At 40.9% G+C, this 27,162-nt stretch overlaps 1 protein-coding gene across 8 annotated transcripts in view; it reads left to right on the top strand.

The window, feature by feature from the left end:
- Window positions 1-27,162, top strand: part of LOC127008085 (transmembrane protein 245-like) — a 51,738-nt gene that overhangs the window by 5,342 nt on the left and 19,234 nt on the right. For 6 of the 8 annotated variants that reach the window (XM_050879656.1, XM_050879652.1, XM_050879657.1 and 3 more), the window contains exons 2-19: window positions 567-789; window positions 972-1,156; window positions 1,702-1,876; window positions 2,644-2,764; window positions 2,981-3,088; window positions 4,545-4,672; window positions 5,096-5,269; window positions 5,409-5,549; window positions 5,748-5,847; window positions 9,868-10,007; window positions 10,461-10,589; window positions 11,236-11,403; window positions 17,140-17,187; window positions 19,908-19,964; window positions 20,814-20,952; window positions 24,209-24,393; window positions 24,730-24,830; window positions 25,726-25,856. In XM_050879656.1, coding sequence (XP_050735613.1) covers window positions 622-789; window positions 972-1,156; window positions 1,702-1,876; window positions 2,644-2,764; window positions 2,981-3,088; window positions 4,545-4,672; window positions 5,096-5,269; window positions 5,409-5,549; window positions 5,748-5,847; window positions 9,868-10,007; window positions 10,461-10,589; window positions 11,236-11,403; window positions 17,140-17,187; window positions 19,908-19,964; window positions 20,814-20,952; window positions 24,209-24,393; window positions 24,730-24,830; window positions 25,726-25,856 — 2,398 coding nt within the window. In that variant the 5' untranslated portion in view covers window positions 567-621. The other 2 variants (XM_050879658.1, XM_050879659.1) reach the window with 2 other exon arrangements.

Raw genomic sequence — 27,162 nt, 5'->3', positions numbered from 1 at the left:
GATTATGCATCATCTATTTTGGGGGGTTTATATCATGGCACAAATTTTTCCCATCACTGCTGCACGGTAAAGCCACAAATTTGGCCTGTTGCTGCTACTGGGTTAAACTTTTTTTTTTTCCCCCAAATGACAGCCCAAGTTGGGGGGTGCATCTTATAAGCTGTCAAATACGGTATTTTCTTTGAGAGCAACAGTAAGGCTTTAGAAACATATCCATTCTAAAATGAATGTGATGTCTTTAAAGGAGTATGTTTAAGTACCCTCGGAATTGCTAAATCAGTTAATTTACCCAGTCATCTTGTGTTGAACATACACATTGCTGTTATTTAACCACTTCACATAGGCCTATCTTCAAACTTGATTAATCTGTTATCTCAAATTTTTACCATCAGTCAGTCAGTCAACCATTCAAATAATAAATCAGTTGGCTCAGCAACCATCCTAGCTGGTCAGTCAGTAAATTAGTCCCATGGATTCACTCAACCTAACCACAATAGGCAAGAGTTGACCATCTTAGCAGATGCCAGTAATGTAAATATTAAAAACAATATTTTGCACCCCTTCAGGCTTAGGATGACCCATTGAGGAGGACATCCCTAGAGCACCAGGAGGAAGACAAGGATGTCACTGTATGGGGAGAGTGCCAAGTCTCCCCTGGAGCACGTGTGGAGGCAGTTTGTGCCCCAAGGGTATGACCAGGCTCTCCGCAATGCCTTCTACAATGTGGCTGCCATTGTCTTTGTGGGCTGTGTGGCAGCTGCAGCATGGTCTGTTTACATGATCTTTCAGGTGAGCCACCTAACAAATACGTGGAGCAGAGGACATGGCCATTAATTAATCAATTAATCGATAAATGAATAGATAGCTACTTAAGAAACAGTTTACAGTAAAAGAAATTCTTCATATCACTGAAAGCAAAATTATGTGACCTTAGATGAAGGTTCTGTCACTAAGCCTTTACTCCCCCACAGCCATTCGTGCAGCCTCTGCTATGGGCAGTGCTGTGTGGGTCACTGCTGCACCCAGCCAAGCACACGTTCACTACCTGGACCAGTGATTGGCTGGCTGAGGTCCAGTCAACTCATGGCTTACTCTCTGTCTCAGTTGCTCTTCTTCCACTGCGAGTCATCGACACTACAACAGAAATTGTGGGCAGGTTAGTGTGTAATGACAAAGGTAGATTTGTGGTGGTGTAGTAATGGTGGGTGTTGTTGTTCTGGACAGGTAGTACTTTTCCACCAGCCATTCTTACTCTGGGGATCATGGATATACCCTTTGTAATGGTACCCTTTAAGCTGCCCACTGTGTCAGGGCCCTCAGGGGCCAGACCATTACCCTGGGAGGTAGACACAACCCTCCCTGACACCCGATACCCACAGGTGTAAGGAGACTGCCCATCTGTTTCTGCTCCGCCCCTGTATACCACAATTCACATATTCACACCATTCTTCTGTCTTGTTGAGACAGAAGAATGATGTGAGTGTGTCAGTGTTTAGTTACCTAGTTGTGATCTATAGCTTCTAAAAGTGCATGTAAGTGAGTTTTGGTGTTGGTATGTAAGTCTTTCAATTGATCAATGAGTCACTTACTTAATGCTACTCTGTAATGTCACTGTACAGTATTTAGATGTAGTATTCAGCCCACGATCTAGTCAGTTTGTCAATCTTTTCAACATTCAAGCTCAGGCAGTCACTTTTGCAGGTTTGTCGTGAGGCACGTGAAGGGTGTTGTGATGGTCACAGTGATCCTTCCGCTGCTCTACATCATCATCCACCACACCCCCACTTTCCTCTCCAGCCTTGCCTACAGTGTCTTGTCCTGCCTTGCCACAGTCACCACTGCCATTGTCAGCATCATCACCACCAATGGCTATATTGTGAGTTTGTTGGTGATAAATTATTTTTGTGTCGTGATTAAGTTTGTGTGAAGGCTTGTTAGATGAAACAGTACAATCTGTTCTTGCATGAGGTGAGGACATTGATATCTTGAGAAAATTCACATACCTTGGTAGCCTAGTGCAGAACAACAGTGGATCTTGTCAAGTCTTACAGCACATTGGCTTGGCCCACGATGCTATGGGCTCACTCAGCAGGAGTAAGTGGCGTTGTCGATACCCGTGTAGAAGGATAAAGAGCCACATCTTTAAGCTGCTTGTGCTCCCTATTTTACTCTATGGGTTTGAGACATGGATATTAAATAGCGACTTGAAGAAGCAGATTGATACCTTTGGTATATGCCTACACAGAGTTATGGGATATTGTTGGAATGATTTTATGTTAAACCAGCGATTACTCTATGAGACTGATTCGAGGCCTATTACTTGCATAGTCCGTTAACACTTAAGTCCAACTATACTAACATGTGTCGTGGTACCCAGAAGTCAATCCTGCTCACCAGGTTGATTCTGTAAAAGACAACCTTGAATAGAGGAGGCCAAGGGGACACTCATATAGTGTGCAGCTTGAACAGGTCAATTTGGGATGGGAAGGGGACCTGCATGGAGACCTGTCCAGAGGGACTGCTGGTCTTGGCATCGTAGGGTGGGCAAGGGGATGCATCCTCCAGTGTATGCCCCTATTGACTGGTTGATTGATGAATTTCCTGCAGACCCCTTATGTTGTTATATTTACCCTTTTCATGCAGGCCCTTACACTGATCACTGGTTACCTGGTGGCAGTGGCATTCTTTTGGACAGACGGTTCATCCCGGGTCCTGGGCCACCTGAGTGTTCCGGTGTGGCTGGTGGCGGCAGCTGGTGTGTCAGGTTGGTGGGTCAGAGTTGGTCATATCACAGATGTTATTTCTATATACTGCAAAACCCAATGAATAACCAGGTAATAAGTGTTCTTTTTATGTTTTATAATATTTTCAACATTTGTGTTCAATTGATATTGAAGTGTAAATATTGAGGTGTGTGTTGTTTATATCAGAGGGATGTATATGTGTGTGTGTGTGTATTATAGCAATGTGTATCTACCAGGGTTGTGGCCAGCAGGCAGTGTAGTGCTGTTCCTAGTGTTGGTTGCCCTGCTGCTGGCTGGTCTGTGTGTGGAGGTGTTGGATGTGCACTCACACCTGAAGAGCCAGAGTGAGTGTTGCATTCTTCAACCTTATAGTTTTTGCTCACAGAACTAAACTCTGAGCTGCTTTAAATAATTATTTTTTTCAGAAGCTTATAAATGTTTTTGTATATATCTCCCCGTCTCTCAATCTATTTGTCTATCTATATATCTATTCATCAATATCCATTTATTTCCTTATGTCTATCTGCACTATAAAGCCATGTTCTGTTTTGCTGAATTCACCCAGCAGTTCATCAGTTTCTCCTACTCTCTTATAGTTATCTTTACTATTTGCATGTCTGTCCATCCACCTTTAAATTCACTTTTTTTTCCCCTTATCTTTAGCCATCTGTCTGCACATAATCATTTGATGTGTTTTATTTTACCCCAAATTTACCTTCAACCTGTCTGGTCTTTCTGAATGTCTGTCAAAATGCACTTCCTCTTTCTGTATCTGTGTGTCATCTCAACTGTAGTCAGTGTCACAAAAGCTGGCGGGGCTAATTGCTCAGGGTTGGACTCAAACACTCATCATTATTGCTTGGGTGACGGTCTCTGTGTCTCTCATTAGCCTGTTGTTTACTAGATCTAGCCTGTGGGAAATCCCATTTTCATAATGTCTTTTGCTCTCTGCTACCTGTTTTTAAATCAGCACTCTTGGTATCTAAACGTAGTTATTCTTGTAATTGTTCTTCGTTATAGCTATGTATTATCCACAAATAATGGAAATACATTTCAGGATTAATGAAAGCACAATGAAAGAAGAGAGAAGGTTCTTGCCTTAGGCCAATATTTGTTATGACTACGTAGCATCACTGCACATCATGACTAAGTCAGGACTAAAAATATACCAAGAAATCTTGTAAAAAATGAGTTAACGAGTGACTTTGTGTAGACTGTAGCCTGGCACTTTGTAGCTGTAGGAAAAGTAGGGAAAGAAAAGTCTGGCCTTAACAGCCCTTCAAAATACCATACTTGCCGTTCACTCACTGGATATTGTCCATTTAAGTGCAGTTCTGACTTAGTTTTGTTATGAATGTCATTTCAGATTTATCTATAATAGTTCTGTGTCCTGTGTCCCGGGGTAATGGGATTCCTCCCACCACAGGCTCAAGAGGCAATGTTACGGAGATGAGCACCAAGGTCACGCGCTGCTACAGCGTATGCCCCCAACTTTACCTTTATAATAGTTCAAAAGGCACATATATATCAATTAAGATATTATTGCATTAGTTTACATCGGTGTAATCTGTTACCTTCTAAATCAAAAAGGGTTTTGTTAGGAATACAAAGTCAATTTCATGCACATTAGAACAGTGTAAGAATTAACCAATGAGCTCTCCAGATCATCACCCAAGCAATGATACCAAGACCACAAGCCCACCCCTGCAGGATTATACCTGCCAGCTCTTGTGACACCGACTATAACTCCCAGCACTCTGTCTGTCCCTCATCAACACAAAATCTGCTTTTCCCACACAGGAGGGGAAAATGTATCGATGTTAGAGGCAGCCTTAGTGGTGTGTCGAGGTGTTGGTGGAAGTGAGGAAGAAAAAAAAAAAGACCAACAGCAGCAGCAGATTGAAACAACACCATATGTTCGAATAGTGGTAAGTAGAAGCACATGATAATGTGATTTTTCACATAACTCATTTTATTCATCTCAATACATCCTTGTTAGAACTCTCTTGGAAGAGTAACCATAATAGATGGAGTCCCCACTTACTTTTTTCCATTAATTTGATGCCTGTATTGTTTTGTCTATCACTTCTTTTGTCCATTTTATTTTTTGAGTGAATGTTTTCTGCCTGGACTGCTACTACCACTGGGTAATTGGAAATGTAAGTGCTTCTGTTTGGGAACCTTTGTTTCATTACAATAGTGGGCAATTAATCTTTCTTAACATATTTTTGTTTCCTAACTTTTCCATCCCTTTTTGACACACTCATTGGAGGCTGTTATGGCTCAACCTTTTGTCTGTTATGATGATGATGATGATGATTACTATTTCTACTATTACTTTTCAATATCAGGATAGTGAGGATGAGAGTCATCCTCCAACCCTCTCCCCTGTGGCCGAGGAAGAAGAGGGGACAGACGGGAAGCCCAGCCCAGCGTCCTCCCCTGAATCTTCCCAGACCCCTCCCAAATCATCCGAGGACACACACAAGCCAGCCACAGGAGTGGAAGAGACAGAGGAGAAAGAGGTGGGGATGCATTCATTGTAAAGAAGTGATGTGTATACCTTTTTGTTTTTTAACTATCATTTTTACCTTTGGACATTATTACTATCATCACTTTCTTTCCTCCTCCTCCTCCATTATTCCTTTCCTCCCTCCTTGCCAGACTGCTGCTGCTCCCCCTTCAGCACCATCCTCGGAGACACCTCGCCCCAAGGTCCTGCTGGGTGCTGGTGGTGCTAGTATATCACCTTCCACACCCCGCAGACAAAGGGGGGAGGAGAATGGCAGCAATATTTACCTCAAGGTGAGTTGGCATCTGTGTGGAATATATTGCTTTCATATTTATTTTATTTATTTTCAGACAGTCAGTGAATATTTTTATTGAATAGTGTCTCTAGAACATGTTCCCTTGTCCCTTCCTTATATTCCGTAGGGAGGTGCCACAGGAACAGCAGCAGCACACTTTTTTATCACATATTGAACCCCTTCATTTCCTTCTCAGGGAGTGTTTGTGGGCTGCATCCTGGTGGAGCTGTGGCGGCACAACTACCTGCTGCCACTGCTGCCCACTGCCATGATCTACTACGGCATCAAGAAGCTCGGTCAGTTATTCCTTTAAGGGAGGGGAAGGGGGTGACTGCTCCATGAAAAGGGAGGGGAAGGAGGTGACTGGTCCATGAAAGCCTTTTTACCTTGGGGAGGGGTTGATGAGTTGCTGAAATAGGGACTGGGTGGATTGTTGGAGGTAGAGGGGCTAATTGGTAGTCAAAGTAAAGGAAAGAGCTGATAGATCCTTGAAGAAGTGGCTCATGAACTATTGGGTGAGGGACAGACTAACTGAACCATTGCTACAGGAAGGAACTGACTACCAAGGATACACATGGACTGTTGAAGGGCTCCTGATGGACTGTGGGTGGAATGACTTATTAACTTAGTAGCAAACCAGTAAGGACAATCTAGGTTCTTACGGCCATAGTGTTAGTCTTCCCCATTCCCGTTTCCTTCCCTTCCCTTTCCCATGGCCATAAACGGCAGTGTTAATCGTCCCCATGTAGTTGGGGTTGCTTTACGTTACCCCGTGAGGGACTGGATGGGGTCGGAAAAGTGTTGACTCCGCGGGGTAGAAAGCAGGACATCTTCATTTCCCCTTCGCATATTTTATGAATAAATAGTGTTCTATTTGTTATTATAGAAGGACATATTTTGAAAAGTATCAGAATATTTTTATGACTGATATTATATTGCAAACTTTGCTGAAGTTCATATAGTATTTGTTTTAGTTTGTAAAGACTCTGGTGCTTCCAATTAATTGTAAACGTACAGCTATTCCTGAAAATTCCCTTGTAATTGTCCTCAAGAATGGCAAAAGACGGCAGATTAATGACTAAATATGACATTATTATGGGAATACTTAACATATACCATAAAACATAGCATTTCTTGGCGACCACCTTGATTTAAGACTAAAATGACACAAATGACTTGACCTGGCAACCTCTATATGGCTGCCCAGGTGTGTGTGACCTGTCATGAATACCAACCTGTCTCATAGATTAACTTACCCGCGTTACTTGTTATTTACCTGTTGATCAACAATGCTATTGTTTTGTTTTATGATATATAATGTATATGAATACAATGTTGTGTGAAAAATGCATTATTTATTTTGTTTTCTGTAATTATTGGTTTGAAAGTGCTGCCAACATTATTATGACGTGCAGATTGGTCTTGGTCTGGCAGGGCCGTGCAGAGACCATTGGAGGGGCAGGGGCTCAAAAGTTTAAAAGGGGCACATGGAGCATGAATTTGAGAAAGGATACAAAAGCATACCTGACTATAACAGGCTGAATTGTAGCAACCCATATTCATAAAGATAACATCGAATCACAACATACCACATCATTGTTCATACTCAAATTACTCGATGTATAAATTAGTAGAGAGTGGCCAGTAATAATTAAGTTCATATTTCTGAAATCTTAAATGTTTATTGCTTCATAATCCAGCCTGCATTTATTAACAGATATCATAGACATCAATGATGTAGGCTTTATTCATAGTTATTTTATAATATTATTAATGTAACTAAAAGTAACTGATTGATGAAAGAATAGATAAGAGAACTTAGAGAAGGTCACTAAGGTGTGTGTGTGTGTGTGTGTGTGTGTGTGTGTGTGTGTACATTACAGTGGCATCTTCTCTTGCAGTTACAACAGCAACTTCCTGTTACCCATGCATTTAAAAATATCAATGACTTCACTAAGGTTGACTGGAATATCCTTTTCAATCGCAAGTAAAGAAGGTCTGACAACCTATCCTCTCTGCAAAGGGTGCAGTTTTGTTTTCACCAGCTTCAGTTTTGAGAAAGAACGTTCCACAGTAGCTGTAGACACCGGGAGGGTGCCATATGTCTTCAGCAGCTCAGTCAAGTTAGGGAAAACCATATGTGCATTGTTTTCTTTGACCACTGTAAGAATAGATGTCACACTGATGGGTGAGGGGCATGAGTATGATGCATGGAACACCTTAAGTTCTGTCTGCAATATGTCTACTTCAATGTTATAGAACTGACAGAGTTTTTTCACAGCTTGCAGTACTTCTGTTGGGGGATTTGTTGTTTTCCAGTTCTCTGGAGCTATCAGGCTGTGGAAAGCATTAAGGAATTCCCAAGTGGAGTTATCTTCTCCTTTGAACCGTCTCCGAAGCTCGTGTGTCATTGTGTCCACAAAAACGTAATACACTTTAACACGATAGTAGTCTTGCAAAGTAGGGAAAGTGTGATCAAAGGTAGCTGTTCTGGCAGTGAACTTATACTTAGCTGGCATTTTCCTCCTCCTAGCTTGACCAGGAATCTCAGTTGGAGGGTCCAGGCCCACTGATGCAGCCTTCTCTGTAGCCTGTTTATACATATTATCAAACTTCTCCTCTGTTCTGCTGTGTGCCAGTTCCTGTAAAACTCCATTAACAACTTTGTATGCTGCACCCAGGTCCATGTCTTTCTGCTGCAAAGCATTAGAAGCCATCGCAGTTACCTGGAAGATTGGACAGGTGCAAAATACAAGCATCTCTTTAGAAAAATCATTTCCACACTGTACTTGAGGCACCTATGGGCCCAAAATAGGTCAAAACTTAACATACATGAGGGGAATTCCACTATGCTTACCTATACCATAGGCAAAACAGTAAACACAAGCTTTCCCTCGCCCGCCTTCCTAACGGGACAGGGCGGGTTTTCCGAACATCATTTTCGAGGTCGCAACAATAGATTAAAGGGGGAAACTATTACATATTTCTGCACTTTACTGACTGATAGGTTCGTAATAAAAATTATGATTACGGTGATAACATAAAAATTATTATTATAATAAATGCTGGTATTAAACAACCAGTCAACCATTAAGTATATATAAAACACATACACAAAAAAAGAAAAAAAAACTAAGATTTGAAGTTACGGGTTAGTTATTTCATGACTTTCAGCTTCAATTTGGCGCCCCTTAAATGCTGCAAAAGGGCACTTCGGGCATCAAGGTTCAAAGGGGCAGGGGCTCGAGCCCCCTCCGCCCCCCCCTCTGCACGGCCCTGTGGTCTGGCCCTCATATCCGTCTTGGGGATGGGAAGGGGATGGGGCGGCTTATGCATACCCCAGTCCCGCGTATGGGGATGGGGATGGGAAGGGAATGGGGAAGACTAACACTATGGCTGTTAACCCTTTCAATACGGTGACGCAGATGTCGGCGTCACAGTATGGAAAGGGTTAAGAGGAAATGGAAGAGGATTAATCCTCTTCCATTTTCCTCTTTTAACCTCTTAATCCTTTTCCATTTCCTCTTAAGAGGTTTAGAAGAGGATTGATTAAGAGGGAATGGAAGAGGATTAAGAGGTTTAGAAGAGGATTAATCCTCTTCCATTTCCTCTTAACCCTTTCCATACTGTGACGCCGACGTCTGCGTCACGTATTGAAAGAGTTAAAAAGTAGCATTTTTGTTGTGTAATTAAAATTAAATTCAGTACAGTGAGGTACATGGTGTTTTTTGTAGAGTTCCTTATTAATATTCTTTTTAGGTAAAATTTTTCAAGGGAAAAGTGATTGTGGGCTTGTCCTCATAACCCTGTAGTTATTTTTATTGGTATTGTCCTCTGTGGTGTAGTGGTTAGCATGTCTAGCTAAGAATCCATGAGCCCATGTTTAATCCTGGTTTGGGGAGTTGTTGCTTAGCTCACCCAGTTGTTCATTCTCCCCTTTGGGCCGGTCAGTAAATCAGTACCTGGGGAAATCTGGGAAAGGTAAACTGTGAACCCGAATGTCACACGATGTACATCTCGAGGTAATAGGTTCTTTTTCACTACAGGTTCCAGGGTTAATGAGACAGAAATGAGCAGCAAGGCCATGTGCAGATGTAGTGTATGCTCCCAACTTTACCTTTCCTAGATAGATAATACATATGTACTTTTTCTTTGACTTTTTTTTGTAATTTTGTAGCTTAGATACTGTTTCCATTTATGTTTTCTTTGTGTCTGTCATGTATGCTAGGAAAGAAACTGGTAATTGCTTGCTTTGTAAAAATGCAAACATGCTGATGAATATAGCTTCTCTATTGATAACAAACACAACCTCACAGCCTCCCGGTACCTGGCATGGAGTGCAGTGAATGGCAGTGTGGTAGCCAATGTGGTGGGGGCGGTACGAGACAGGATGGCAACCTTCCTCGGCCCCCGGCGCCCTGCACTGCTGCCAGCACCCATAAGAGGGGTGGTCAAGGTGAGGGAAGGGATGTTGTGGTGGTGATGAGGATCAGTCATTATTGTGAGGGTGGTGAAGAGGAAGGCAGATGAGATAATGATGCTGGTGGTTGTGATGTTTTTGATTGGTGATGGTAGTTCATTGCAGAAACCCAAACCAGATTAGTAATAGTAAGAGAAGGAGAGGAGGAGGAGGAAAAGGAAATGTGGAGTTAACTTTTCTTGGTATACATGATAATGAGCTTAATCTCCTTTTTTTTTAAAGTTTGCATATATAACGATGTTCTTTGCCAGCATTGTTTGTGTTCAGAATTATGCACATTTCATTTCAAAGTAGCATTGTTTTTACTCTGAAGGTTGTACCTTGTCATATTATTTGATATCTGCTTGCATGTTTGGTTTGTGTTGTGTGTGTGGGTGTGTAAGCACAAGTGGATGTATGTGCAAGTGTCTTATATCTGTACTCACACAGTTACTGGTGCGCACAGACAGTCAGGCAGTGAAGATCCTGGTGGCAGCAGTGGATGCTCTGGTTACTCTCTTTCTCATCCTCTCTGTCATCTTCTTTGCTGTTACAGCATCCATCTACCTTGCTGTACAGGTGAGGAAGTGATGGTGATCAGTAGAGTAGGCTTTGGTGATAAAGTAGAGAAGTTCCAAGCAAACATAAGGTGCTGGTCCCAAGCTGTGCCTAAACTTGATACCTTTACTGCAAAAAAGTTCAGTGAGCAGAGCTGGGCTGTTGTAAACTTGAGTAAAAATGTGTAAAAAAAGCTTTTACTCGAAATATTTTGAGATGAATTTGATTTTCATACTTGATATTATTTTTTAAACATACAATGTAGGAAAGACAAATTGACCTACTCGACTATTTTGCGTGCCACCAGAATTTCAAATGTACCAAAAAGTGTGCTCTGTTATGTCATGAAGTCCTGCATGAAATGGGGTGTAACTGGAGGGAGAGGGAAACTCTCACCAGAGAATACTGAATAGGAATGAGAGAGAGGCTGCTACTGAGTGATACAGGTGGTTGCCCCTTCTCAGCAAATTAAAAGTATGAGAAAGGCAAGAACAGAGGGAAATTCATGGGTTTGGCATTTGTTCCTTTATCACACATGGTGGCTTATACATTATGTGGTCTTTCCTAAGAGAATACTAGAAAAAAAAAGATAATCTGTCACTTATTCCACCTCTGTACTCCTGAACTCTCTATGGACTGTTTTGACTTTGAATGATCCTTTCTTCAGATCCAAGCTGAGAGCATGGCACTGGTCAGCCTGGGGAGTCAGGTGATCAACTCAACAATAGTGAACAACCCACAGTTCCTGGCACTGCTACCAGATGGTCTTGGGGAGGTGATGACCAATGCACTGGATGAGGGTTACATTTATGGTCGGCAGTGGATCGCCACCATGGTAAGTAATGAGAAAAATAAAGCATAGAGAATAAATGATCTTCTTCCATACTTTCCTTCTCTCCTTTTCTCTCTTCCTCTATAAATTTCTGAACTTGCCATTACTTTATTCTTCTCAGATCTTTACTTGTCTTGAATGTAAAACAGCTAACTTCATTTATGCTGATTCATTTGGGGTTTTATGATAACATGCAGTAATTTAATGTGAAATGGATTTTAGTGTAGGATAGTTTGAAACATTGTTGCCTGAATAGCTAATCTGGGATATTTTAACTCAGTAATGTGTTTAATGAATGCATATTCCTAGTTATGCTCTGAGGTGTATGTAAGTTACCTTTTGTGCCCCTGACCTAGTGCTAGCTCCCTGTCCCAGTAGTCCAAGCATCCAACTTGTCCAAGTGTTCACAAGTTCCTCAATGATGGATACTTAGAATAGCCATGTAATTAGCTACAAGTGTCTCTAATATGCTTTTGGAAGTGCTAAATGTTGCCTTAGAAACATTAGATTTAACTTGTGGCACACATCAAAGATGTTGTATAATATCCACATCAGAATTTTTTCCTCTAAAACTTGCATGATTTCATCATATTTGCAGAAGCTTATATTTAAACGTTTCATACTTCATTGCTTCAACAACTTTCATATGTATATATATACATATATATATATATATATATATATATATATATATATATATATATATATATATATATATATATATATATATATATATATACATATATAAATAAATATATATATATATATATATATATATATATATATATATATGTATGTATGTATATATATATATATATATATATATATATATATATATATATATATATATATATATATATATATATATATATATATATATATATATATTAGTTTACGAGCATTTTGATTTAAGAGCAAAAACATTTCACCAAAGATGCCTTGGTTTACGAGTGGTGGCTTGATGTACATCCTTGGAGCATCCTGTTTGTACCTGTCAAAGACGAGAGTGTGGGTTCCCGTTATTCGCTCCAAGACGAGAGCGCTCAGACAGAAAACAGTGGGAATGGGGTCTCAAGCTGGTGTCACACTGGACCTTTTTCCTCCCAACTGCATTGCAGTAGGCGCAACCAGCAACTCCAACTTTTCTGGGTGTGCGTCACACATGACCAAGGTCAGTTGCCCGTATCCACAACATAAACAAACCAGTTGCCCTGTATCCACATGACAATGTTTGCAAAAGTAAGGGCTGTTGTGACTTGTGCTGCCGTTACTCAAATTATGGACTTGTTGCTGTGGTTAACCCTTTCCATCCGTGACACAGACGTCAGCGTCACAGTATGGAAAGGGTCAAGAGGAAATGGAAGAGGATTAATCCTCTTCTAAACCTCTCAATCTTCCTCTAAATTCCTCTTAATTCTCTTCCATTTCCTCTTAAGAGCTTTAGAAGAGGATTAAGAGGTTTAGAAGAGGACTAACGGTGACGCCGTCGGACGCCGACATCGACGTCGCCAGAGTGAAGGGGTTAGTTGGAAGTGGGTACGATCATGGCTTCAAAGACGGGAGGACAGGAGTGTTTACCCAAACCAACAACTCATTCCTGGTTGCGAGTACAGGCAACCACGGTTGCTCATAGCTTCAACGATTGGAAGAAAATGCCCAGTGCAACACCGCCTTCAGTACACATTGTACACTCGCCGAGGTAGCACTTTTGTGTCCACTTATGTTTGTGTTCTAGTGTGTGATCTTTGTGTTTTCAGCACTATATTATTACTATATTATTTATATATTATACCATATTATTTATATTATTTATATTTATATTATTATACTATATTTATATTGTTTATCATTGCTGTTTGTTAGCAAATTCCTTTTATTCCATATAAAATAACATTTAAAATTATTTTTATGTTAATATTATTTTGGGATATAGGATGCATTAATGGGATTCACATTAATTTAAATGGGAAGTTTGTTTTGGTTTACCAGTTTTTGGTTTGCAAGCAAAATCCCAGAATGAATTAAACTTGTAAACTGAGATATTACTGGACAGTAAACCCTCAGTTATCCGGGTGCACCGTATCCGACCTCGCTCGTATCCGGGAGTTTTAAAAAATGTTTAATTTTTTCCAAAAATAAATAAATAAATGTCACGCGCCACCAAAAGTCGTTCAAATTGCCCGTGTGATGCCTCTGAGCTCTGCCCGGGTGGCATACCTCACCCGTAAGTCGCGCCCCAGCTTGCACTTAGCAATGATATGGCATCCTGGTGCGAAGGTTCGCTGGAAAGCTGTGTGCTTCACAGTACAACTGGCACGTAAACATTCTTGCCGAGCGCTGCAGACCATATCGAAGTGGTGAAAGTCAAGGCAGTGCAGGTTTAAATGGCAGGAGTTTCAAAGGACTGTTTAAATGAAACACAGTGCGAACCCTAGCTTAAGCCTTGATGACTGCCTAAATCCAGACTGGACTAGGTGAGTAGGGCTCCGTCCCCGTGGAGAAGGCGTGCGGGTCCGCTAGCACTCCTGCGGGAGTGAGGGCGGAATACAAAATGCTGGTAAGTACCGCCCTCGGTCCGACATGTGAAAGAAGGACTTTACCATGTTTATGGTAAGGCGAGTAAAGGGGCCCACAGGGGTTCGGAAGTCCCATAGGCCAGCCTGATCTGGAGGTGCGGGGTTGCCGTAAATCGTGGTTACTTCTTGTGGCTGGCCTCCCCGTGATCCCAATGGATGCATTGTGCAGGGGGTACCCGCCCCCTCTGGCTCGCAAGGGCAACACTGTGGAACTAAACAGCCACAGATCACCGCGCAAGCGGATGCGCCAGATTGTCACTGACTCCTTGGTTATCCTCCCCACTCACTCAGAGTGGGGCGGCCTGGCGTACTTGCCCAGCGTCTATGGGCCTTCGGGCTCATTGCCGGGCTTAAAAGGATAGCGCCCTGGGGTGTCTGCCCGGGTGTCCGTATAGAAGCCTGCTTTGAGCACTTGATGCCTGTTGCCGGCCCGGACCGCTTCAGGTATTGCTCTGGTATGCCTTCTGGTTGACCCGGGTGGTAAAGCCCGTGGTGCTCGTAGCCACGAGGTTGCTAATGCAGCTACGCAGCGATAAAGCCGCGGGCGCGCACCTAAGAACAGCACAGAGCGTCGGGCTTCCAGTTTTGTAAAACTGGACCTGTAAAAAGTTTCTTGTGGCAGTGCTGGGTCTCCTAGAAAGTCTACGTGGTAAACACAATGGTGCAGACTAGGGTGGTTAAGCTGCCACAAATAACTGGGCTTTTCTGGGTTGGGTCCAGGGCCCGCTGCTGTGATTGGCCAGGCAGGGGAACATTAGCTGCTGCCTGTGAACACGGGGCTTGGCACCCCAGCAGTGGGTTAGCGGCTGAGGCTGTCGCGCCTAATTGCCGAATCCCAAGTAACAGACCCCCCCAAGATGCAGTAGGACTGCGATAAGCCAGGGAGAGATTGCCACGAGTGCTAACTGAGACGACGCTGCTCGAACCCTTTTCTCAGCACCTGGAGCACATCAATCCCGCGCATTTCACTCCCTGGTGCAGACTGACTGTTACAAAACCATGGGCTTTGCTGGGCACGATAACAGAAAACCTTATTCCCAATAACCGATAACTGATAATGGAAAACCTTATCGGTGATAACCGATAGTCGTTAACTGGAGACACAAATATAGGCGATAACCGATAACCGATACCCGATATAAATCCACAATTTCGATACTAGCCAGTGATAAGTCCGATAGGCGAAAAAGATACTATATTCATATTTCAAATAAAAAAAACATAGATGAATTAAAATCTTCATTATCTGTATTTTAGAAAACTTACAAAACCTGAAAATCACACGTTGACACGTACATAAGGATGTTAATACTAAAAACGCCTGAACCGGTGTTGTGTTATAAGGCGTTCCCACTGTCAAAAGCTGGGGCTTTTGTTTACAAACACTAGTCTCTCGTGAACTGCGCATACTCAGACCAGCAAGCGTAGACCTGTACAGTCTCACAAAGCTTTTTAACCGTAATTAAGAGTTGCTGGAAGGCTGAATCAGACATACAGTACCACTACCACCATCCTCGCTGTTTCTAGAACGACACTCTGTACGAGTTGTATTCATATGTACAGAGTGTCGCTCTTGAAACAGCAAGGATGGTGGTACTGTATGTCTGATTCAGCCTTCCAGCAACTCTTAATGTGTTAAAATGCTTTGTGAGACTGTACAGGGCTATGCTTACTGGTCTGAAGATGCGCAGTTCACAAGAGACCAGTGTTTGTAACCAAAAGCGCTAGCTTTTGACGATGGGACACCAAATAACACAACACCGGGTGCCTTCAATACCATATCATGCTCACAAACAAATATGGAATATCAAATTTAAGGCAGTGAATAATCATTTTTTGGGCAAAGTTAAATGATTTTTCTCTTTGAAATATTGACTTTTGAGTCTAACATAAAAATAACCTAGTGTTTTAATGTTGACGATCTAAGTATGAAATCTCTACACCGAAGATATTTCATACCCCAAAGTTTTTTCATACAACACCGGGCGCCTGGGCCACGCATACGCAGTAGGGAGGAGACTCTGAGAGGCGGAAAAAAGTATCGATTATTGCTAGTTTGGTTACAAAAGTAATGAAGATCCCGATATATATTTAAATAAGTAACGGATGGCTGATAGCCCGATCTTGTTATCAGCAATAAAGTATCGCGATAACTTATCGCGATAATGCCCAGCTATGGCCATGGGGCGTGCCATATTATGAGTATGGACTGAAGCACATATGCAGTACTCTGTCATTGCCTTTATGGAAGGCCGTGATCGAAAGCTGGGTTTTCAGGTCCATAGACTTAACTTACACCATATCCGGGTTTTTCCCATATCCAGGTGCCCTCGTGGCTCTATTATATATATATATATATATATATATATATATATATATATATATATATATATATATATATATATATATATATATATATATATATATATATATATATATATACATTTATATATAATATATATATATATATATACATATATATTTATATATATAATATATATATATATATATATATATATATATATATCTATATATATATATAGACATATATATAATTTATATATATATATATATATATATATATATATATATATATATATAACTCGCATAAATCGAGTTACCTATATATGTGTGTGTGTGTGTGTGTGTGTGTGTGTACTTAATATCAATGATTTGCTATAAGGCATGGCTTCAAGCCTGTGAGCCACAAAATACAGACACATCTTAGCAAATTATCAGTGATATCTTCAAGGCAGAAAAGTGAAAATTGTTGTCCAAAAGATGTGAATCTCAGTTGTAAATCAACTGTAATTTGAATTTAGGCCACTGGGAAAGAGATCAGGATATATTTATATATACACACACACATATGTGTGTGTGTGAGAGAAAGTGTGTGTTTCATATTTTAACTTTTTGACTTGCTTAAAGTTTGTATTTTTCATTTCTTTCTTTTGCCAGAATTCTCAGAAAGAAAAATAAGGTTTATATGTGGGAGTTGAATTAGCAAATTCTGGGTATAATTTTCTTTTTAAAATGTTAATTTCAACTTCATCTCCCTCACCTCTTCTACTTCCCTGAATCTTTCCCCCCTTCTCTCCCTCTGCTGTGGTGATGGTGATGGTGGTGGTGGTGGTGGTTTTGTGGTGTTGGTGTGATGATATAGCTGGTGGAGGGGGAAGGCGGCCACACCACCATTAATGCTTCTAAGGTGGTGAGTGTTGGTGTGTGTGTGCCATGTTGGCTTGTCTTCACTAGAGCATACTTGTGTGTGTAATGGGGGTGTGCTTGTGTATGCCATGACGCATTCATACACACCCTCTTAATAGTAGTGTGCTGCAAGTCGTCGTCGTCGTCTTCTTTTTTTTTTTTTTTTTTTGTTTTTTTTCATGCCAGCCACTTCAGAGATTTGGGCATTTTAAATTTCTCTTTCAAAGTTCCATCAATCATAAATGGCACAAGAGTGATGAGAGCATAGGTGGCGACTCATGTTCTCACAGAATGAAAAATTGCTTCTTTCGTGAATGCCGTTGTGCATGGTTGTGAGAGCAAGTTGTGTATATTATTATGCTATTTTAATGTCAGCTCATGGAATGAGTGTCCTCTGTTGATTGACTGGTTTTAAGGCCAGGGCACTTTGTAGAACTTAGTAATGGTATTTCAAGATATTCATTTAATATTATATAGATTAGATTTTAAGAGTCTCCTGAAGTCCACAAATAAAGTGAATCACAATAATAGTGTACAGGTAAGTTTTATAATGAGCAGAGGACTTGCAGCACAGCTTGGTGGGAAACTGTTTATCTTGTGGATTTTTTTGTTGCATCAACCTATCCTAGGTTGCCCTTTTAAGCAGCATATCCATAGCTTTGTGTGTTGTTTTGTATGTTGTTCTGTTATTTATAGTTATTTTTTGGCACTCTACAGAGATGATGTTAAGACAGCTTGTTGGTTAGTCTTCTAAGAGTGTGATAGTTTTGCTGTGCTTGGCAGTTTGCCTTTTCTTCACTGCAAAATTCTATATGAATGAAACAGGAAAACAATATGCTAAATTCCTTTTCCTTCTTTCCTACATTCTGGACATTTTTTTTTTTTTCCAAGGACTATCAGCTAATGTTCTGGTATGAATGGGTGATCATCCATTCTTTAATGATTCTTAGATCTATTTATTTTTTCCAAGCTTATTTTGACAGCTTGTATATGTTGAGTGTATGGCTACACACACACATAAAGGCCAGCACCATTGTACTAAAGGGCATGCTCACACACAGACACACACACACACACACACACACACACACACGTGTGAAAAACTATACTTTTTCAAGTCACTCAAACAGGTTCCTTTATTAAGTTTCTTTCCATGTCCTCTCAGCCCCTGTGTTCTCACAGTAGAGAAGAGATCATCTCTATCCATCTCATCAAACTTATTTACCAACTTCTGTGATCAGATCTCCTCTCTCCCTTCTTTGTTCCAGTGTCGTCAAGTCCATCTCCTTCAATCTGTCTTCATACGTCATATGCGAGAGTTCTGGGACTAAAAATGGTCCCAGAACTCTCGAATATGACGTATGAAGACAGATTGAAGGAGACGGACTTGACGACACTGGAACAAAGAAAGAAGAGAGGAGATCTAATCACACTGTATAAGTTGGTAAATAAGTTTGATGAGGTGGATAGAGATGATCTCTTCTCTAGTGTGAGAATGAAGGGGCTGACAGGACATGGAAAGAAACTTAATAAAGGAACCTGTTTGAGTGACTTGAAAAAGTATAGTTTTTCACATAGAAGTGTTAACACCTGGAGCAGCTTGCGGGAAGAGGTGGTGGAGGCGAGCAGTGTCCATCAAATGAAGGAAAGGCTGGATGAATGTAGATATGGAGATGGGACTATTAGAGCTTAGCTCAGGCCCTGTAGACTACAAATAGGTAAATATGTAAACACACACACACACACACACACACACACACACACCACATGGCTCGGTAGCTCAGTACACGGCCCGGTAACCAGGACTGGGGTTCGATTCCCCGGCCGGGTGAAGATAAGTTGGGTTTACCTTCTTTCACGTGTAGTCCCTTTTCACCTAGCAATGAGTAGGTACGCGACGTAAGGCAAGGAGTCGTGACCTCGTTGTCGCGGCGTGTTGTGTGTGAGTGGTCTCAGTCCTACTCAAAGATTGGTACTATGAGCTCTGTGCTCTTCCGTAGGAGAACGGCTGGCTGTCTCGAGAGAGACCCGCAGCAGACCAAGAGGTGAATTATACACACACACACCTATCTGTCTATCTATTTAGCTATCTATTGATCTGTATTTATATATCTATCTCTGTACATACATAGTACATACATGATATCGTGCATGCATAATTTATGCGTATATTCATATGTAGCGCTGTGAAGTATAGAGGTCCAGGCGAGACCATTTGAATCCCAGTGTTGGTCCATTAACTTGTAAACTTTTTGACATAACAGTCACCTTTGCAGCAGTATTGATACAGAACTTCTATTAACTGCTAGGTCATCATGCCTGCCTCCCCCAAACCCCTATGCTCCCTTGTTAGGTGAACTAAGTAGTGGACAGTAATCTTACTTTAATACTTGTTAGTTTATAGTTATAAATGTTTTCTTTTGTGTGTTTGTATGTAGACCACTCTAGCCTAATATGTTAGTGTTCATTGGCCATCAGTAGGAAGATGCAGCTTTCAGTATCATTTCAGAACTAACAGACAAGAAAATGCCACCAAACACAACTCAAGTGTAACCATAATTGAATCACACCATCTAGGGACTAGTAACAGCCAGTTGGAGCAGTGTTGTAGAAACAACTTAGTACACACACACACACACACACACACACACACACACACACATACACACACACAGAAACGTACAAAAACGCATAAACACATTAAGAGAATATTCCTTCCCTTAGGTGCGAGGAATGCTGGGGGAGACAGATGATGTGAAGGCAGCACAACTGGAAAAACAGGTAAGGTGTGTGTGTGTGTGTGTGTGTGTGTGTGTGTGTTTACATAGTTATGATATACGGGATATGAGCCACACTTACAGAAATCCATCTATTGAGTCTCAATTGGTCAAACTTAGTTTTAAACTCATTTAAGTTTTTGAAACAAACAACTTTGTCCTGGCTGTTCCACTGTTCATTGTATATATCGGGAAAGCTGTGGTTTGATATCTTTTCAAACATCTTGTTTTTTAGAATTTTCTTGTATGTCCTCTAGTTGCTCCCCCATCCCATTCCAACACATCTTTTTCCTTTTTGTCTGTTCTTATCACCTCTCTTCTTTCTTTTACGGTTCCTTTCATTTGGGGATACTACTGCTGCATATTCTAACCTGGGGCAGATCAATTTCTTCACCTCTTCTTTAATGTACTAGTTAAATGAAACTTTTGTTTGTCAACAGCTGACATGTCCCTTAGACAATCTTGTGTTTTCAGGTGTATGGGTGTGAGTATTTGTTTAGTCGTAATATACAGGAAATGAGCTACACTTGTGGTGTCCCATCTCGGTCTCTAAATTGGTCAAAAGTAGCTTTGAATCTATTTAGAAATTTGGGCTGGATGATCTCCTGTCCAGGCCTTTCCACAGCTCACTGCACTTATATGGAGAACTATATTCCCTAAGATCCTTCAAGCACCTTGTGTCTTGTTTTTTTTTTTGTGTGTTTTGTTTTTTTCTCCATATCCTCTAGTTGCTTCCCCATCCCATGTTTGATCTTCACTGATTAATTTTGTCTATTCCCATTATTGCCCTGAGCACTTGAGTCACATCGCCTCTGTGTGCATGCATGCCTATAATGCAGTGTCTATGCTTTAGGTGGTGGAGCTCTGGGACCGGGTGTACCAGGCATGGGTGGCTGCTCACCCCCCCACACACACCACTGGGCCTGTGGTCACCTCCGAGGCTGTGGCCATGAGCTTTGACTCACTCATGGAGGGTCTGAAGCGCACACCAGGTAACTTACCTTATCACCTATAAAAATTTCTATTGCACATCAATAACTTCGCCTAAAACATTGCTGCTAGTACTTACCTTTGGTGGAAACATACTCTTTCTCTCTAACTTTGCTTTGAATACATTCATATAGATGCTTCTTTCTAAAATAAAAGAAAAAATCAGGCAATGAAAATATCGAACTGATAATAAACACTGCACAAGTACTGGCACTTGGTCAGCTGTTACAGGAAGAGGTATGTTTGTATGATAATTTTACCCTCTAAAATTTTTTATTAAACAATGTATTAGTTTTTTTTCATCAACGTTGTAATGAAACGAGCAATATTATTAGTTTACCTGCTTTACACATAAACAGAGGAGGGAAAGTTATCTTAAATTCTTCATACAACGCTCTACCCAGTATTACTCGGACTTCACCATTGGGCCTGAGTGCACCATTGTCACTAACACATTATAATGACCCACAGGTTTGAAGCAGCAGGTTATAAGTGGGGTTCAACTTTTTTTTTCCAAAAGCTCTAGCATTTATTCTGTCCTGCAGACTTTCCTGATCTTTCCTGATCAAAGTCCAACCAAAATTACTAAGAACTTTTTTTTATCTCCCTCCTTTTTCGCTTCCCTTCTTCCTCTTCCCTCCTTATCTTCTTCAACATGGAACTCAGAGACAACAGCAGGAGGTCAGTCATTTACCACTACTGCTTCTCTTCTTGTGCTGTTATTATTATTTTCATTATTATAATTTATACTATATTTCTTATTGTTATTATTGGCATTATTTTTTTATTTCTATCATTATTATCATCATTATTGAGGACCTGGTCCAAAAGTTGTACTTTTTTTCTCCATTTGTCTTTCATTTTGGTGTTGTGTTTTACGTTCAGTCTCTCACTAAACCTTGTCAGAGTTGTGGTTTGAAGTGCATGTATGCATTGGGTGTGGTTTGTTTTGGTTTGGATGTTGCATTCTAAAGGGATTTGAAATATTGTATTTCTAAGAATTCAGGGTCATAGTTCTCAATATGAGCGTTTATTGAATGGCCATTAGCCATGTGGTAGCTCTGCAAAGTGGACATAAACATTTTGTTAGTTTTTTGGGGTATTTCTTTTTTTGTTTACTGTTTTATAGCAACTAGTTATTTTCCATTTAAATTATGACAATGGTTGGCAAGTACTGCTCAGACAGTGAGAAGGCTTAGATTTTAAGAATGGAAATGATGTGACCATGTCATCACTTAACCCTGTCACTGCGCATGGCGAGGGAGGCGACTATCCCCTCAGGTGCACTCATGCAGCCCAGTGGGGGGAGGGGGTCTGTTTTAACCTCTGTATCTCAAAAATTATTCATCACAGCTAAAACCCAAAACACCATTGGAAAGAGGAGGCCCAGATCTATAGGATTTGGTTATGTATGCCTCTCCTGCGAACCTATAGGCACGTTCAGGGGGTGTTGCCTGTGAACACTTATGTCACTGTGTGTGCGACGGTCAGCCATATTGAAGCAATTGCAGAGATCTCTTCATGTATTGCTGGCAAGGTAGTATTGCCAACTGCAAAATTTACAATTATTTGGTCAAAGAATCAGTCAGGTGATAGGTGAATGTATGCAAAAATGCCGCTATATTGGACAAGAACATCCACCAGTTACTCATTCATTGATTTTCCGCGCTAGGCTGATATGATTTTCCACCGAATTTACTGGAAAACCCACTGAATTGGCAATGCTGTGGGGTGAGAAATATTGTTGGAACACTCTCATACGCGGGTAATTTGAGTGCGACTGGAACTCGCAGTGAGGATTTAGTACCACCGTCAAGTTACGCTAGTCGTCGCTGCGAGTACTTAGCATCAAAATGATTAAGAAGCTCAAAATGGCACTCTGGGATATGTAGACACAGTCTATGGACATGGATTACTTTATAAGCCAATGTATGCAGATGCTTGTAAGATATCATCAAGAAGCCAATGATGACCAAATATTAAGTGGTTGACTACATTATATCTTGTCATTGTTTTTTTATGTGGGCTGTATTGCTAACCACAGCTCAGCCAAGGTTTTCACGGAGACCGTAAGTGCATGTTTATGGATTTAGTATTTGTCAGAAGAGAAAGAGAAAAGTTACCTCATTCTGTAGCAAACTTTCTTATATGTATCTTACTATCTTTCCTCTTTCCCAACTTTCTTTTAGTATAAGTTTTGAGGACAGAAATAAAACTTCACCACTACAGGTGCAGTAACTGATAGATTAAACAAAATATAACTATTTTTTCAACTCTTCAAATAGCTTTTTTCATATCGAACATGATAAGAGTGGTATGTATCAGTATGTGTACTTATTTGTCATTGGGCAAGTATTTAGCTGCAGCATTTTGGTGAGTCTGGCCAGGAAGTCTTACAGCAGATTGGCCTGGCCCACGGTGTTATGGACTTTCTCAACACGAGTATATGGCGTTGTTGATACCTGTGCAGAAGGACTAAGATCCGGATCTTCAAGTCCCTTGTGCTCCCTGTCTTACTCTATGGTTGTGAGACATGGACACTAAATGGGGACTTGGAGAGGCAGATTGATGCCTTTGGTAATAAATGTCTATGCAGAATCATGGGATATCGCTGGAATAACTTTGTGTCAAACCGACGACTACTCCGTGAGACTGATTCGACAGTATTACCTGTATTGTCCATCAACACCAACTCCGGCTATACAGGCACGTGGCACGTTACCCTGAAGCTGATCCTGCTCATCAGGTTGTCTCTGTAAGATACAATCTTGAGTGGAGGAGGCCAAGGGGACCCCCACAGAGTTCATGACTTCAGCAAGTCAGTAGATCCTACCAGGAGGTACTCGGGTTGGGAAGGAGGCCTGCATGGAGACTCGCCTGGAGGAACCCCCGAACTTGGCGTCGTAGGGTGGATGAGGCGATGCGACCCCTGGCGTATGCCCCCACTGATTGATTGATTGATTTTGCCAGTTTTTTTTAGATGACACTCAGTTTTCCCCAACGATGTTATTGTTTTCTGGATCATTCAGACGCTCAAATGATGAAACATCTCTAAACATGGTAGGCAAAATGCTTGTGTAGACCACCCTTCCATTCATGCACTGGAATGCATGGCTGTGTGCCTCATTCTAACAGGGACAGTGGCTAAAAAGAGTTAAGTCAGTGTTTTATGCACATTTATACCTACAATAGTTTTATAAAAGCAGGTTACAATTTTAACTGTGATGTTTATAATGATGATGTCCTGTGGTGGTGCAGGTGTGGTGAGCTTCTCCTTGGTGAGTGAAGTAGTCGGGGACAACCTAGGCACAGTGATGAGTGTCTTGGAGTCTGTCTGGGGCTTGCTGCTTGGAAACCTGAGCCTGGCCCTGTCTGCCCTCACCGCTGCTGCCTCTCTGCTCCTCGGTGGATCCCTCTCCATCCTCAATGCCCTCATCAGTGTGGTGAGTGTGTTGGGGTGTGCTAAGTTTTTTTTCATGTGCTGTAATGTTTTTAGACTGCTCCAGTTTGCTAAATTGTTCATTATACAACATTTCAAAATGTGCTTCTTCATTGTTTGGTGGCCATTACAAGACTAGGAATCATTTTGGTCCTATCTCAGTCCCTATAGTCCACCTCATAACTCTTCATTATGGTGCTGCAGCAGCATACTCCATCCTTTTTCTTCTCCATGCAGGTGGTGTTCATGTCATCACTGTTCTACGTCCCTATAGTCCACCTCATAACTCTTCATTAAGGTGCTGCAGCAGCATACTGCATCCTTTTTCTTCTCCATGCAGGTGGTGTTCATGTCATCACTGTTCTACGTGTTGAGTGCCAGTGGACCAGTTTACAAGCCTGTTGACATTATGGTAAACCTGGCACCTGGGCAGATGACACAGTGAGTGTGTGTGTGTGTGTGTGTGTGTATGGCTGTGGGTGGGTAGGTGTAATGGATCTTTTGCCACAAATTGAGTTGCCATATATTCTCAGTTATCTGTTCTGACACAGGCTGCAAGGATGATTATTGACATTTGCACCTCTGTCATGAGATTACTTATGTGTTATTATAAATTAATGAAAAGAAATTGATATCGATTTTAATATCCATGTTAATCAAATGTTTGGCATGTATAATATAATATCCTTTGCGCATTTGTTTGTATAGTATTAGACACACATGAACATGAGATCCATGACATTCCTGTGGTCATATTCCACATATGTCATAACATATTTCTTTAGTTATTGTGTCCTTAATCATTCTGTAGGCAATATGATAACCAATATACCTAAATAAACAGTTGGCCAAGGGCTGCTGCACTGCATAAAGCAGACCATCGGATTTTGAGAACTTGCAATTGCGCTTGAAGGGCTTCCACTAGCATTGCTTGTGGCAGCCAAGTTTGATGAAATTGCTTTGTTATTATGCATTATATTTTTATCATTTCATTTTTTTTTTTTTTTTTTTTTTTTGTTTTTTGTTTTTTGTTTTTTTGGGGGTGAAACCAGAGGGAGTGGGTACAAGGATGTACTTTTTCTGACTGATCTTTTAAATTGTATATGTCTGTTTTTTTCTTTAAAAATGTTTAAAACATAATTTAATATATGTTTTAGAGGATTATTATAATTACCCAGGTTTTTTTTTTTTTTTTTTTTTTTTTTTTGTGTGTGTGTGTGTGTGTGTGTGTGTGTGTGTCATGTTATTTCATTAATGCTTCTAACAGTGTTGTCTGGTGTAGTTTCATGACAGTCTCATGCCCATCACTATTATTTATTTATTTTTTCCACCTCAGTCTAGGAAAAGCAGTGGAGGATGCAGTCAATGGAGTGTTCATTGCTTCACTCAAGATGGGTGCTTTTTATGGCATGTGGACCTGGCTGCTCCACTCTCTCTTCAACACAAACATTGTTTACATACCTTCTGGTGAGTACAAACTGGTGTAAGGGCAGGTATGAAGAGGCCATCTGAATTATTCTGTGGGAAGTGAACAAACAACAGAAACATATAGAAGTGCTGGTCCAGGGTAATTTGTCACCTGAAAATATTTTAATAAGATTGTTAGAGGGACTTGAAAGCTCTTGACAAAATTAAAAATTAAGTGTTATTTAACTGATTTCAAGTGAATCCAACCCCAAGTCAGTATGGGTGAGTATGGTCAAAGCATTAGGACAAATGACTATGTAGAGGGCTGTCACAGATGATTAAATGGCAGTGCAGGCAGTTCCCACATTGCTTTTAATGTTCTTGTCCCACTGCTCTACAAAGAAGCAATGAATGTTCATGGTCAGGTGATCTCTGTAAGGTCACATATTTCATTTATGACAAATTTGAACAACATTAGCTGACAACTCAACACCTGCTTAAAGCCTGCTCCTGCCTCACTGGACCTACTGTTTGATATGTTAATGAGAGGTGCAGTTTTAAGCCACATTTTATTTGACAATTTTGTAAACAAAAATTTTAAACCACATATTATTTGATGGTTGGGTGGGGAGACCCAAAGTGACTAGAGTGGGGGCCGGAGTGACTAGGGTTTGTGGCTTGATTGACCTCTGGCCACATTGACTTGTTTCCATTTCACTACATGAATGAGATGATGAAGTTGATTGTGTCTCTGAGTCATTGCAGGTTGGAATATGTAGCAGTATTGTGGTCACACACCTAAATAAACAATAAGAAAGGCAGCAACCACTATGGTCCCCACCCTGACAAATTTATCAAAGAAAGAAAACTGAAAAAGTTTGGGTTGCCATCTTTGGAAGAAAAAAAGATGACATGATTGCAGTGTTCAGGGCAGCGAAAGGAGTAAACAGTTGTAATAGAGAAAATCTGTTGGTATTGGATGAGGAGCAACGTGAGGACATTTCAAGAAAGAAAAGGAGACAAGGTGCTTGAAGTATATAAAAACAAATACAGTTTTCCATAGATACACTGGATTGTGGAATGGCCTGAATAGGGAGATGGTCCAGTCCAAAACCTTAAATGAGTTTAAAGTTATGTTTGACTGATGGAAACACAGAATGGAACCCACAAGTGTAGCTTATTTCTTGTGTATCACAACTAAGTCAAACTATTGTTGGTTCCACGAGAGCTGGTGAAGCTAACCCTTCAAGGATGGACTCGCAGAGTTGATATCATTGCTTTGGTAGTAGGCTGTGTCACGGCAAATCGAATTTGCCGCAGGTTGGATCTAGTAAACAACAGCCAATGAGGGGCTGTCAGCCAAGCA

The sequence above is a fragment of the Eriocheir sinensis genome, chromosome 37 (genome assembly GCF_024679095.1).
Source record: "Eriocheir sinensis breed Jianghai 21 chromosome 37, ASM2467909v1, whole genome shotgun sequence".
Taxonomy (NCBI): domain Eukaryota; kingdom Metazoa; phylum Arthropoda; class Malacostraca; order Decapoda; family Varunidae; genus Eriocheir; species Eriocheir sinensis.
The sequence above is the reverse complement of the archived record's forward strand: the minus strand, read 5'-3'. Positions and strand labels throughout refer to the sequence as shown.